The 15248-nt window shown below is 35.0% G+C and overlaps 1 protein-coding gene across 1 annotated transcript; it reads left to right on the top strand.

Annotated features, from left to right (window-relative positions):
* Positions 1-9397: 9397 nt before the first annotated feature.
* Positions 9398-11618, top strand: LOC123310606 (coiled-coil domain-containing protein 80-like). Its single transcript, XM_044894168.1, has 2 exons — positions 9398-10021; positions 11360-11618. Exons 1-2 carry the CDS (start codon positions 9493-9495, stop codon positions 11548-11550), a joined length of 720 nt encoding a protein of 239 aa, XP_044750103.1. The 5' UTR covers positions 9398-9492; the 3' UTR covers positions 11551-11618.
* The last annotated feature ends 3630 nt before the right edge of the window (positions 11619-15248 follow it).

Consider the following 15248-nt stretch of genomic DNA (forward strand, 5'->3'; position numbering starts at 1 on the left):
GACGAAAAACTAATTAAGTTTCATAAAACCCACATTTGTACTTGCAGAATAATTTCTGAATAAAAAATCCTATTTCACTACAATTCGTTTCAATCAAACTCAAATCCACGATTCAATATGAAAAAATATTGACAGAATACTCACATATAGGTTATTTAAACCTACACTCCACATTAATTATTTTCTTATTGAAACCGAATCAAAATAGACCTATATGTATTATTTGATACATCGATACAAGGTCGAAGGGTATAGATGATAAAGTATCGATGAAAATTTCATTCTTCGGAATGCCGTCAATATATTATGCATTTATATTATTCGATTGTGAACCAAAGCGAATAGAAAATGAGTGGAATCTGAAAACGTTATTCAGCCTTGTTCCTAGAACAATCTGACAATTATTTAGAATTATGGAATATATTTATGATTCATGAAAAACAATATGAACATTCATTGGAACTGCATTGAAAACATAGCTTGTGGTTCATGGTCAACAGTCTGAAATGATTATTTGTAAAAACCCTCAATATTTTTTAGCTCGGAACCAGTTAACTTCAAGCATAAATCATAAATAGGAACTAGGAACTGATGTGTTCAATACGTTATTGCGAAGGTCTTTTCTAGGAACGATGTAGCATTAACAAGCCTAAGTGTCTGTAATTTTCGAATTTTTAGCAGAAAATGGCCTCCGTTGGGTTAAACTTATTTTTGAAAAATTCTCGATAAAAATCAATTCTATTCTTCAACTTCCTGAGTTCTTCCTTGTTCTTCAATAACTGAAAAAAAATAACGATAATACCTATTGAATTGAAAATAAGTTGATTGTGAAATATTCACATTCAAAGTCTTGTACATAATTAAAAAAAATATATCAGAGAATAAAATATTTTGTATCTCACCCTTATTTGCGTTCTCGATCAGAGGTTCACTACATATTTCCTGGTTATGTATAGTGAGTATTTGAAGAAAGTAGTATACCATTTTAATTCAACCTGCTGATGGTAACCTTTTGAAGGGTGTATGATTAAATTACTCGGAAACGATTAATTATGCTTGATATATAAAAAACTGGGAACATTTTCAAAGCTAAAGTCGTGTTTGCACATCAACTATACTGCTGAAGAGAGCAGTACGAGTTCACAAATCCAGTCTACAGAAGTTGTAACATCGGAGGAGAGTTTCGAATTTCAGCCTGTTCTATAGATATTATCGATGCTCCACTCAGCTGTAGTAGATCATACCAGCCAGCGCAGCGATACGAAATTCTTGCACAGCAATAGTTCTGTAGGTACAGGGTATCCCAAATTGCTTGACTTTGTTTCTAGTACTTCTAGACTAGATAGGTGAAAACTTTAAAAGAAGTCCTGAGCACGATTTTCGTGAAAAGTCCATTATTGGTAACCGTTTCACGATATCTTCATTTGTCTTAAAGATATAACCAGATTTTGTCGATTTGGAAAATGTGCCGTAACTTCTTTATTATCGAAGATATCCAAAAACGATGAGAACTCTCTATAGGTAGTTTTTCACTTTGAATGCGACACTATATTCATTTTTTCGAAATATTTGGTAGCAAGGGTAAAAAAACAAATTCGTTTTTCAAATACGAATGCAATCTTTTTTTGATCTTACATAAATAAAAATTAGCTTTTCAAAAATAAATATATGTCGATATTTAACTCACGTCTTTTATCTAGTTATAAGCATAAATTGAGTACCATAATTCTGGAAACAAATTCTACTTCTTTTTCTCACAGAATTCACTGAATTCAACAGCATAACTGGGGAAATGTCTCAGTGCATAGATTGGCTCGAGAATATAGATAATCTCATAATTACTTATGTATTCAGTGCAAACTATTAGTATATTTATAGTATTTAACATCCGAATCCCCTGAATACGCCCCTGCCGCCACTCCAAAACATCGCGACAGGTCTCGACGGTGCCTGAATGTTCGTATCGATAAAAAGATTCCCACCGTTCAGAAGTAGTGTTCTAAAAAGAGCGAGTGAACAGAGAATTCGAAGAGTTAAAAAGTGCAAAGTAGGGAAAGAAAATTAGAGGGTGTGTAATTAAATTAGAGTAAGTCACTGTACATGAATTAGTGTAGTAGTTGTTTAAATAAATTACATAGACGTTCTGGAAAGAAGGCAATTTAATGAACCCCGTTACATTGGTGTCAGAAGTGGGATTAATTGATCCGTTATGTTAAGTTAATTGAGTTGTGGACTTACTTGTGAGAAATACTGAATGCCGATAACGAATGCCGAGAAAATGGACCAGGTGAATATGGAATTTTCCAAACAATTTTTTGATCGAATGAGATTCAAATAGGAGAGAAACGCCAAGAAAATGGAAAATAAAATTGAGAAAAACGCCGAGAAGAAGGATCAAAATACCAATAAAATGGAGGATATAATAGAAATGTGGAGAATGATTTGTCATCCATGGAAAATGAGGTGAGGAACTCTGGGCTGGACAAGAAAATTAGAAACGTGGAAGACAAAATTGGAAAAGTGGAAGAAGAGGTTGGGGACGTTGAAGACAGAGTTGTAGACGTGGAAGGAAAATTAGGTTATAGAGAAGAAGAAATGCAGGAAAAATATGAAAACCATGGAAGAGCAATTGAGCAAGAAATTCAGCAAATATTGTTTTGTTAATCTGGGCGAATTCAACCTTCAACTTCTGATGGCAAATCAACTTGGTGCCCATACCAAAAGGAGTTTGAAGCAGCAGCCAATGCCAATGGTTGGGACGAGGAGGAGAAAGCGACGGCCTTTATTGTTTCACTAAGGGGAGATGCACAGAATATCATTAAGACTGTCTCTCCAAGTCAGTTGACAAATTACGAAGAATGCAGAAACCTTGCAGGAGTTCGCAGCAGACGTAGCAGAATTGGGTTAGACTGACCTATCCTATAGCACCGGATAGCTACCTGGAACAACTCGCTGTCCAGACCTTCGTCGATTAGTTGAGAGATATGGAAACCCAACAGACGCTGCGATTGGCCCGACCTAGGGCTTTGAACGACGCCCTGGCCCAGGCACCTCAACTAACATTTTTCAGTTCTTTAAGGATTGAATTGATATATAAAAGATTAATAATATGTAGCACCGAATACTACTCAAAGACATGGAAAACTGCACAAATGATAGTTTTCAACAAGCCTGGGAAGGAACGGAAATTTCCTCAAATTATGGACCAATCAGCCTACTATCAGCACTAGGGAAAATCGTCGAGAGGGTTATCGCTAAAAGGCTGAATGAGGAAACAGAAATGTTGAAGATAATTCCACCCGAACAATTTGGATTTCGACGAGAACATTCGACTGAACTCCAATTGCTACGGCTCATAGAATACGTCACCGAAGGAATGCAGACCAAACAGGCCACAGGATTAGTTCTGATGGATATCGAGAGAGCTTTTGATAGAGTATGGCACGAAGGCCTAATCTACAAGATGAAAAAAGCAGGATATTCGACCAAGCTATGCAAGATTATAAGGAACTATCTGAGGAATAGAAACTTTTATGTGAAGATAGATGGAGCAACCTCTCAAACCAGACAATTGGAAGTGGGAGTGCCTCAAGGATCGGTACTTGGACCTCTGCTTTACGTAATATACGTTTATGATATCCCGAAGAATGCTAGAAATATGCTCACCTTGTACGCAGATGACACAGGAATAGCGTTCAGACATCGACGCCCAGAGATCATACACCAGAGACTGCAGGAAGCCATAGATGAATTACTCAAATGGTGCATCAAATGGAAAATCCAAATCAATGGAAGAAAGACTAAAGCAATATTACTGCAAAAGAGAAGATTGAGGATGGAACAAAACCTTGAAGTTGATGGAGAAGAGGTTGAATGGAAAAATGGAGCCACATACCTAGGAGTGAAACTTGACAGAGGACTTACATGGAAAAACCACATCATATGTGCAGTTGATAAAACAAAAGCCGCAATGAGTAGACTTTATTCACTCATAGGCAGAAGAAGTCATTTGAAACATCAAGTTGACGATGATTGAAACTATCGCCCGACCACAACTCACTTAAGGATCGGCGGCATGGGGCTTCGAAGCCAAGTCCCACATCAAGAGAATACAGGCCACTGAGAATAAACTCCTTAGAATGGCGATGGACGTACCCTGGTTTGTTAGGAACAAACAAAACTACAAGGACTTGGAATGGGAACCAGTTACAGAATTTATGAAAAGAAAGGCGGAAAGGATATTCGACAAAGCCAAACAACATCCAAATGAGGAACTACGAAGATTAGTCGACTACGATCCAACGGAAGAAGCTAGAAGGTCAAGAACCTACCACCGAAGACCGAGAGATCAGTTAAGGATTTAAATGTAACCAAAGAAGAGCTTAACCTATAAAAGCTATAGGCAGCATACAACTATCAACACGACTATGATCGTGTGAGAGTCCAGAAACCATAAGAGTCAACTGGTTAATAGGCAAAATGCCCGGAACCTATGAAGAAGCAGTTGAGGTCAGTTCATATTATCCGTCCGTCTCGGTTCAGTTCAGCTCAGCCAAAATATCTTTCAATGTGTTTTATATGGACTAATTCATACTATCCGTCTCCGACCCTTCAGCACCTATCGGCACGCTTACGACCGTCCGACGGTATTCTTCCAGAGAATATTTTGCGGATGGGCTGAAGGGCGTGGTTGGACTGAACAAGACTGAACGTATAATATGAATAAGCAACCGCTCAGTTCAGCTCTGTCAATCGAGGGTTTTCCTTTGTCGTGAAAGCTTCTTTGAACTTTTCTTTTGTATTAATTGCGACATTTTTCACAGTATACAGGATGATTCATAACTATTGGGACATAGGCTAAGGGCAGATTGTTTGGACCAAAATATGGCGCTAGGACCAATTATACCTCAATAAAATATTGCTGTGCAAAAAAGATAGAGGGCGTTAAAGTTGATTTTTTTTTCGTTTTTTGCTAATAATTTCACAGTATATTTTTTCATCCGTTTTTAAGGAAAACACAATTGAACAGTTCAGAGCATCGGAAGGGGATTTGAAGTAACGACTTATTTATTTTATTTATTTATTTCGACGATAAAGCATAATTAAAAACAATGTAACATTAAAAGAATAAACTTAAATTAAATGTTCTACGTAGCCTCCTTCGACTTCTATTGCTTTTCTAAGTCTTTCAATAAAGGACTTCCGAACTTTGAAGAAAATATTATTCTCTCCCCTTATAAAAAATTCAACTTTAACGCCCTCTATTTTTTTCCACAGCAATATTTTATTGAGGTATATTTGGTCCTATCGCTATATTTTGGTCCAAACAATCTGCCCTTAGCCTATGTTCCAATATGAATCACCCTGTATAATCGAAATGATTTCCTGTTCATTCTAAAATAGCCATGATGTGTGGACCAATTTTTTTTAGAATGTCCAATATTCACCTTCAACTTTCCTCTTTTCAAATATTGGTTAGACACCCAATCTTTTTACCGACTTTTTGTTCCTCTTCATCTTCGTCTAACAATAATGCAAAAGTACATCATTCATTCAGGCGTAATTGCAGCAATTTCATTTTTAGCAGAAGTTAAAGGGTTTACGTCCTATGAGATAGGGCACGTAAGAGAAACAACGAAAATAATAATACTGATAATTTAACAATATTATTTTTTTTATTTTGAATCGACCTTCGATCTTCGTCTAACAATAATGCAAAAACATATCATTCATTCAGGCGTAATTGCAGCAATTTTATTTTTAGCAGAAGTTAAAAGGTTCACGTCCTATGAGATAGGGCACGTAAGCGTAAGAGAAACAACGAAAATAATAATACTGATAATTTAACAATATTTTTTAAGGTCCTTCTTGTACTGTTTTGATCAAAAGGCTTCATGTGTCAAGTGCTGGTCGATTCGAATGCAACCGAAGATTCACGAATCGACCTTTAAGGTCGATTCATATTATACGTTCCGCTCAGTTCAGGTCGGCGGAAGGATCATTAGCCGTTGACGGAGGTTGCGTTCATATTATCAGTCACGATCGTCTCAGTCACCTTCCGCTTCGTGTGTCGTGAATCTTCGGTTGCATTCGAATCGACCAGCACTTGACACATGAAGCCTTTTGATCAAAACAGTACAAGAAGGACCTTAAAAAATATTGTTAAATTATCAGTATTATTATTTTCGTTGTTTCTCTTACGCTTACGTGCCCTATCTCATAGGACGTGAACCCTTTAACTTCTGCTAAAAATAAAATTGCTGCAATTACGCCTGAATGACTGATATGTTTTTGCATTATTGTTAGACGAAGATGAAGAGGAACAAAAAGTCGGTAAAAACATTAGGTGTCTAACCAATATTTGAAAAGAGGAAAGTTGAAGGTGAATATTGGACATTATAAAAAAATTGGTCCACACATCATGGCTATTTTAGAATGATATCATTTCGATTATACAGGGTGATTCATATTGGGACATAGGCTAAGGGCAGATTGTTTGGACCAAAATATGGTGATAGGACCAAATATACCTCAATAAAATATTGCTATGGAAAAAGATAGAGGGCGTTAATGTTGAATTTTTTTAAAAGGGGAGAGAATAATATTTTCTTCAAAGTTCGAAAGTCCTTTATTGAAAGAATTAGAAAAAGCATAGAAGTAGGTGGAAGACACGTAGAACATTTAATTTATTTTTATTCTTTTTATGTTACATTGTTTTTAATTATGCTTTATCGTCGAAATAAATAAATAAAATAAATAAGCCGTTACTTCAAATCCCCTTCCGATGCTCTGAACTGTTCAATTGTGTTTTTCTTAAAAACGGATAAAAAAATATACAGTGAAATTATTAGCAAAAAACGAAAAAAAATTCAACTTTAATGTCCTCTATCTTTTTTGCACAGCAATATTTCATCGAGGTATATTTGGTCCTATCGCCATATTTCGGTCCAAACAATCTGCCCTTAGCCTATGTCCCAATAGTTATGAATCATCCTGTATACTGTGAAAAATTTCGCAATTAATACAAAAAAAAAAGTTTAAAGAAGCTTTCACAACAAGGGAAAACCCTCGATTGACTGAGCTGAACTGAGCGGTTGCTTATTCATATTATACGTTCCGTCTCATTCAGTCCAACCACGCCCTTCAGCCCATCCGCACAATATTCTCTGGAAGAATACCGTCGGACGGTCGTAAGCGTGCCGATAGGTGCTGAAGAGTCGGAGACGGATAGTATGAATTAGTCCATATAAAACACATTGAAAGATATTTTGGCTGAGCTGAACTGAACTGAGACGGACGGATAATATGAACTGACCTTAAGGGTTTTAAGTGGGTCTCGAACTCAAGAGAGTGAGAATCCCCACACTGTTCCCCCTCAGGAGAGGGTGTGTTCGTCTGTCTTGCAGATTTTCCCCCTGCTACACCAAAAAAAAAACATATAGCGGATTTGTTTTATACTAACTAAAAATACACTCAATTATCCTATTAGCCAAAAGGTATTCAAAAATTATCATTTAAACATTTATATGATGAAATAATGAAACCTTTTTATAGAAAGCGTATCGTTTATTCTTATAGATGTTTATATAACATCATTTATAAAGCTCTTTATGCTTGAGATAGCATTTATCTTATAGAAGTTTTAAGAATGTACTCTGTAACATCTTTATGATAATTTAAAATCCTTATGATATAGTTATTTAGCTGGCCCACGAGAAATTATATAAATGTTTTATAAGCATCAAAACAATAACAACGTTTTGTCCAAAGAACTTTTGCAACATTGGTTATGCTTTTCTGGTTCGAAAATTATTTATGTTTTATAGAGGCTATATAAAAGCAAGCCTTATAACTTCTCCTCCGCCATTAGTTTATTTATGGTGGAAAATTTTGAGACGAAGCCATTTTGTATTTCTTGTATAAACACATACAACCATAAATTGAAAAATTATCCCCAAAAATGATTCTTTCGACATAATTACTTGGAGAAAATGGTTACATATCGAAAAAAACGTAATTTACAAAGAAAATATGAATGTATATTTTGAGTCCAGAATAGTTATTCATTGAAAAAGTCAATAAATTCGAGGCGCACAAAAATTTAGTGAGTAATATGTATATACAGGGTGGTTCAAAGAGTTGTTAATATTTAGTTGCGCTGTAGAAAGTGTGGTAGGAGGGGTAGAAAGGTGGGGTCGATATCAAACGATAGTTCGGTTCAGGGAAATTTAGTCACAATGCAGGGCTACATGGGAGAGGACCGCTAGTTTTGTGTGCGCGAGTATTACAGAAACAACAATTCTGCCACATTTCAACCTTAACGGCCATGTCAATACTCAAAATTGTTGCTACTGGTGTGAAGAAAACTTTAAGAAGAAACATCAAAGGCCTCTACATAGCACAGTTTGAGCTGCAATGTCGGCATCCGGAATAAACGGCCCGTTCTTTTTAGAAGACCATCAAGGCCGCGCAGAAACTGTAAATTCTCAGCGTTATGTCGACATGCTCCAAACTTTGTTCACTCCTGCTCTTCAAGAATTTGAGGGATACACTCAGGACACGTGGTTCCAACAGGACGGAGCCACCTGCCACAATTCCGATCTCTATATGCCCGTCGTTCAACCGTTTTTTTTGGGAAAATTGATTTCTCGAAGAGGAGACATTTAGTGGCCTCCCCGAAGCCCGGACCTGACTGCCTGTTATTTTTTTTGGGATATCTTAAAAGTCAAGTGCATTGCAACCGCCTCGCCACTCTTGAAGATCTAATGAATAATATTTGGCAAAAAATCGAAGCCATAACTGCAGGCATTTGCCGCAAATTTTAGAGTTCGGCTTCAGGAGTGCCAGGACAGAAATGGAGCACATTTAGACAATGTTATCTTCAGAACGTGAATTTCCAAGAATTTTTGTAACTTTTAAAAATAAATTTGTTAAAACTGATTAGCTCTTTTTTTTCTTATTTCATATCTAAAAGTTAAAGAGTTTTTGGACCATCCTGTATCTTTATCAGAAAAATTTACGTGTTTCTAAATTTACCACTTCTCTTTTCAGGCTTGATGTCGTTATTATTGAGTGAATTCTTGTAGTAGGATTTTATGCCGATGGTCTTTTTCTTCAACTATTTTATCAGTCCGATTCGAATGTTCCTTATGGATTTTTCCGAAAGCTTGATTTTCCTTAACCTAGTTTGTCAAGAATCATTTATTTTCATTTCAATTTTACGGGGATAATATTGTTGATTGTTGATATTTAATTAATACAATTAATCTTTGTGAACAACTTCAGATATACTGGAAACTTTCAATACACCACATATATCCATTAAAAGACGTCAGTTTTCAACGGACATTCGCGATTATTTTTTTATGTGATAACGATTTCGATTTCAGGGATATTTACAATTTTTCATAGAGGGTCATGTCCCGAGATAAGATCGAGCGTTTCGTTCATTTTGTATGCCAATAAAATCATAACCGACATCGGCTAGTAAGCATGAAGAAGATCATTTTTGCCTTTTTCCTGATTATACTAAGATCAGACATTGTAAAAAGTGATTATTTCGATTGTTTCGAAACTCCAGATTATGATTATACTTACGAATATCCAGAAGTGATATATTTGCCTCCTGAACGAGTTAACAACATTGTGGATTTTTTGAAAAAGCTAGCAGCAAATAGTACGGCACCAGTGATACCTTATCCGAAACAGAAAAACACTGAAGCAACTCCGAGAGAGGAGACCACTAGACATATAGAAGAAATAACCACTACCACGGCAGCAACAACAACAACAACTTCCGCAGAAACTACTACACCTACAACAGAAGCAACCACAACTTCCGTAGAAACAACCACAACTTCCGTACAAACAACCACAACATCGACAGAGTTACCCACACTTTCCACAAAAGTAACTATAACTCCCACAGAAGTAGCCGTAACTATAAAAACAGATGAAAATCCGGAAGTTGAAGATCCTATTGAAGATGTTAATGATAATGGACTAATTGAAAGAGAAAAAGGTAAAATATAATTGAGTAATTTTAACTGTCTAGAATATTGACTACCTTAGCCCATTGTTGGCAATAGGTATTTCTCAACAACCCATGTAAGCATAATATTCAAAGCATTGACGTGAAAGTGTCAATTTGAAAAGGTACCACCCTTAATATTTCGGGCTGTCATGCAAAATCAGAAAAAATGCAAAAAGACCTAAACTTTGGTTTGTATAGGGGGATATATTATACGGTTGGTTCAAATCGAAGTGTATCAACCCTGTGAGCGTGATGACAGCAACCCCTAAAATATTTGATGGAAATGAGGGTCAAGTGACACCTTGCTTCAAGGGTAATTCAAGTGTCTTTTCAAAAATGCTCTACCAATATAGTAATTTCAGAAAAGCAGAAAAAAAAAGAGTAGAAAAAAATCTTTCAAATATCAAAATTTTATTTCATAAAATATAACCCATTTTTGAATTCGACGCTTACGTTTTGGATAGCTTCAACTTGAATTTATCGGTATTGTGTTCTATACAAAGCCGACTTTGTACATCCCGAGAGTGAGTGACCAGTGAGAAGTTGCCTCATCATCAATTTGATTTTCTTCATCAAGCATATTTTTCGAGGAGGTATCATGAATTAATATTGACAATATTTCCTAGAAAACCAGCGGATCCCTCGTGTGGATAAAAAAAAAACTGATGCCATGATAAACATTTTTCGCACAATATTATCTACTGCATTTGTTGTGGCATTCTTCAGTTATTTTCTTCACATAATAACTTCAAATGATCTTCACAAGTGCAAAACGAAATTGAAATAGTTTTATGCATGGTGAAGGTAAAAGAAGTATATGAAGTTTTTAGAATCAACTTGATGAGGATGGCAATATCCTTTTACAAGAAGCCCTCATTCACTTCCAACTAAAATACTAGATGGAACTCCACCTCATTAGTTTAATCAAGTGAGGCAATGGATCACTCATCATTTACAAAAAGAATGGATTGCTAGAAGAGGGCCAATTTAATGGCCACAACGCTCCTCAGACTTGATACCTTCAGAATTTTTTTCTTGGGGTCATTTAAAGTCCCGAGATGTAGAAAAATTGAGATTTGGAATACGCACAGCATGCCGAGAAAGTCCAGTCGAAATTTTCCGAAACGAAAAAACCGAATTTAAATACGTTATATTTTTGCCTACAAAATGACGGACAACAGACTCACAGAGAGTTGATACTAACCAATCGTATAAAATGTTACATGCTAACCAAATTCAACCCTTTTTGCATTTTTTATTCCTCAATGATTATATTGAATTGCAATTTAACAACTTCATTCAAATTCTCATTTTTCTGTTCAACAGTTCCAAATACACCAGAAGCAAATGAAAATCTGGATATGAATTATGATGATAACTATTATGAAAGAGATTCTCAGGAAGATATATTGAGTTCCAAAAAGAAGCCGGAGAAAATAAGAGAGTCAACCCAATCAACACCTGAAGATGAAAACGATTCGAAACCTAAAAATGTATATAGGTGGCTTAGTTTGTGAACACTGTAGGTATTAGGAAGAAAGTATGATTTCTATTGGATATTTTTGATACATGTTTTTCAGTTTCTGTTTTTGACTCGTAAATTTCTCATGAATTGGAAACATAAATTTTATATTTGAGTGATATGAATTATCAGTTTCAGTTATTCGCGAAATATTTACCGTTAACACATTTATATTAAGTAAATAACTTGTAATTGTTAACGTTGAGTGTAATCATGATGCCTCAATAGTAATTTTCAGTATGAGAAGTATGCGCTAATATTTAATTTTGCAAAGTCGTCAACCGAAACTTTTTTCCTGATATTCTTCAAGAAATTTTAACATGTACCTTATTAATGCTTTTAATCTACTTGAATATACGTCCAGTTGCAGGAAACTCCATTAAGATTTGATATCCTATCAAAATTTAAAACTGTCATTTTTGAAGGGGAAAATGGAGGATTAGGATTTTAATGAAGTATTAAATTTTAATGGACTTTCCTGCAACTGGACGTTAATCTAATGAAGATACAGTTTCGGAAGAGGGTTCAATTTTTTTTTAATTTAACTGATATGCGTCTATGACATAAAAAAATCTGATTCAAATATTCTTTGAAGACTGCTAGCTGAAATGAATAAGCTTTTTATTACTGGAAAATGAAACATATGCCAGTATGTAGCATACAACGAATTGGAATAAAAATTATTGTTTGTAGAAGTAATTGACAGTCTAAAGCAGTAAAAATACTGCCTTCGTAGCCTACTAACATTTCGATTTCTGTTAGGTTTACGAAGAGAAATTTAATGAAAGTAATAGACTTGGATACTGTCAAATGTATGAAGGAAGACAATTCTGATTGAATGAGATCAATTTTATTCCTTGGTGTTTATTATTTTGGTAATTCAAACGTTGCCGTAAATTATTTCTCGATAACTCTAGAATAAATGAGGTTAGAATTATGCTATATTACCAATTTCTGGAAAACCGACCGAGGGTGGGTGATATTCCAATTCAGTGAAATTGTTTTTGTTTAGGCCTCATCTATTGCATTCACGACCTATTCAGTTTAGAAGTGCCAATAGTAGCCATAGGTTTGGATTGTTTCGTGCTTTTTTTCCATTATTAGTCTTCGTGAATGGATATAGGTCTGCGATATAGTGGGTAACTCAGGGCTCGCATCTGGGTCGAATATTATTCTAAATATACATTAATGACTTGATTGACTGTTTTAAATTTTCCAAGATCCTCTTGTATGCAGATGACTTGAAAATCTTTAAAGTGGTATTAACAGTACTTGATTGCATTGAACTACAGAAGGATCTTGATGCGTTGGCAAAATACTGTGAATATAAAAAGATGAAATTGAACGTAAGTAAATGTGCGAGTATTTCTTTCATATCCAGTATCGAGTTCCAATATTATTTGAAAGGTGAACCAATTAAACGGGTTAGTCAAGTGAAGGATTTGGGAGTTATCTTCGATTCAAAGTTGTTTTTTAACGCACATGCTGATTATATAGTTAACTCATCTAACAGATCTCTAGGTTTCTTCTGCAGGATGTGTAGAGATTTTAATGATGAAACTGCAATTAAGGCAGTTTATTATTCCTTTGTTTACACTAAACTGAACTTTGCCAGCGTAGTGTGGACTCCCCAATATAATTGCATTAAATTAGGATTAGAAAGAGTGAAGAATAGGTTTTGAGGGTTTCTACATTTTAAATTGACCGGAATATATGTCACCATGGGTATTAGTAGAATTCGTTCCTGTATCATTTGCAGACATTAGAGCAGCGCAGAATTTAAATAGACCTAATTTTCGTATATAAGATTTAATGAATTACTATGACTGTCCTGAGCTGGTATCGCTGATTGGCTTTCATACCCCTAAGAGGAGTACCAGAAGCAGACAGTTGTTGGTTGTTTCGAATTTCCGAACCTATTTCGGCAGAAACTCTCCCATTGCTAGGTTTTGTGAACTTTTTGATGAGTATTGTGTCAATTTGGATCCATTTTCTGTGTCATTGCCTTCATTCAGAAGTAAAATAGGGAATTTTTTTCAATATATGTAAATTTACAAATTGTATTATGTTTCATGGTAATGAGTAGTTAAGATTAAGTCCTTATCTGTACATGATCTATTATTATTATTGCGTTGTTCAATTCGAAGTGAGTTGTTGATATTGTTTTGGGATCATATCCTGTTGATGTCCCTTGTCTGAATAAATAAATAAATAAATTAGGAATGATGAACTAAAATGAATATCAAGGAATGCTGACGAATATCCGTTATTCACATAAACTAATGTTCCTTTATTCAAGATTAAAAGATATTTATAAAGTCAAATATGAAATTTATCAGTAGATGCAACATCAGACTATAACGTAAAAATACTCGTTTTGCATTTTACTGCATCATTTTCAGTTCACACACGTGCACACGTGATTATTACAAATTTTTCAAATACAGAAGCAATATTTCCGAAATTGAATTCGAATGAAAGTTATTGAGTAGAGAAAAGAAATTGATTAATATTCAATCTGGAAGGACTCTGCATCTTCTGAAACTCTATATGGGTTCCACTCTCAATCTCTGATACAAAATCAATAAAAAAATTGATTAATTGATTTGCTCCTGCGTAAATTCTTGCACTAATTTGTCAGGATCAAATCAGAAACGTTATGAAGTTATCATTTTAAAGTTCCATTTTTCGTTAATTGTCAGGCAATAATTCTTTCTGATTTGCTCCTGACAAATTAGTGCAAAAATTTACACAGGAGCAAATCAAATATTGAAATTTTTTAATTATTTTGTTTCAAAGACTGGGAGTGAAGACCCTAAGTGCATTAGTATGGATGAGGTTGGACAATGGCTCTATAGTATAGAATACAATTAACAATTACAGGTTCTTCCTGGCCTTCGCGCAGAAAATCTATGGGTCCCCTTGGCATTACCTAGCGGATTTCTTGAATTCGGCCAGATTGTGCCTTTAATGCTGTTGAATTTTTTTTATTACCCACAATTTTCAAAATATTTCGCACCATGTATAAAATGGACCACACAGCAATTTTTGAATAAGTTGCTTTCAACAACTGAAATAGACTGTGCTATACTACTTGTTTATGTGGTTCGAATTTCCTCTTATTTCCTGGAAAATCTAAAAATGGGAAAAAATTGGGCAAAGCATTTTTTTTACAGCAATAGTGACGATTTTCAGAATCGCTTAATATGATTAAAACTATAAAAAAGCAGTAGATTGCTTGGAAATCAGAAAACATGACAATAAGCTTGAGGTGCTGCCCATTGAGGACCGCAAGAGGCAGGTTTCACTAATATGGTTTTGCGAAAAATAAGCTCTCAAATAGTATTACAACCGACGCGACTGTTCGTTTATGAGAATGATATTCACTATTCGTACACGAAAAACTTAATACTATTTTTCCTACTAGCGTTTCGAAAGTATTATTTTCCACGCATTGACGTTAGGAAAGTAATACCTACTTTTCTAAAATCGTGCGGAAAAAAGGCCTGCTTTTCACTTTTCTCACGCATATGCTTGGGGAGAGTGGGTTTTTTTTCTGCACGAAAATATTAAAGAGTTCCATCAATCATTATATTTTGGCATGTCTCTATGCGCCAATAAAATTCAAACGTTTGTGGATAATTCTCGTTCCTTCCAGAATTCAGTAATGCAACCAATGTAGGTATAAGGAAC

The sequence above is a fragment of the Coccinella septempunctata genome, chromosome 3 (assembly GCF_907165205.1).
Source record: "Coccinella septempunctata chromosome 3, icCocSept1.1, whole genome shotgun sequence".
Classification (NCBI taxonomy): Eukaryota; Metazoa; Arthropoda; class Insecta; order Coleoptera; family Coccinellidae; genus Coccinella; species Coccinella septempunctata.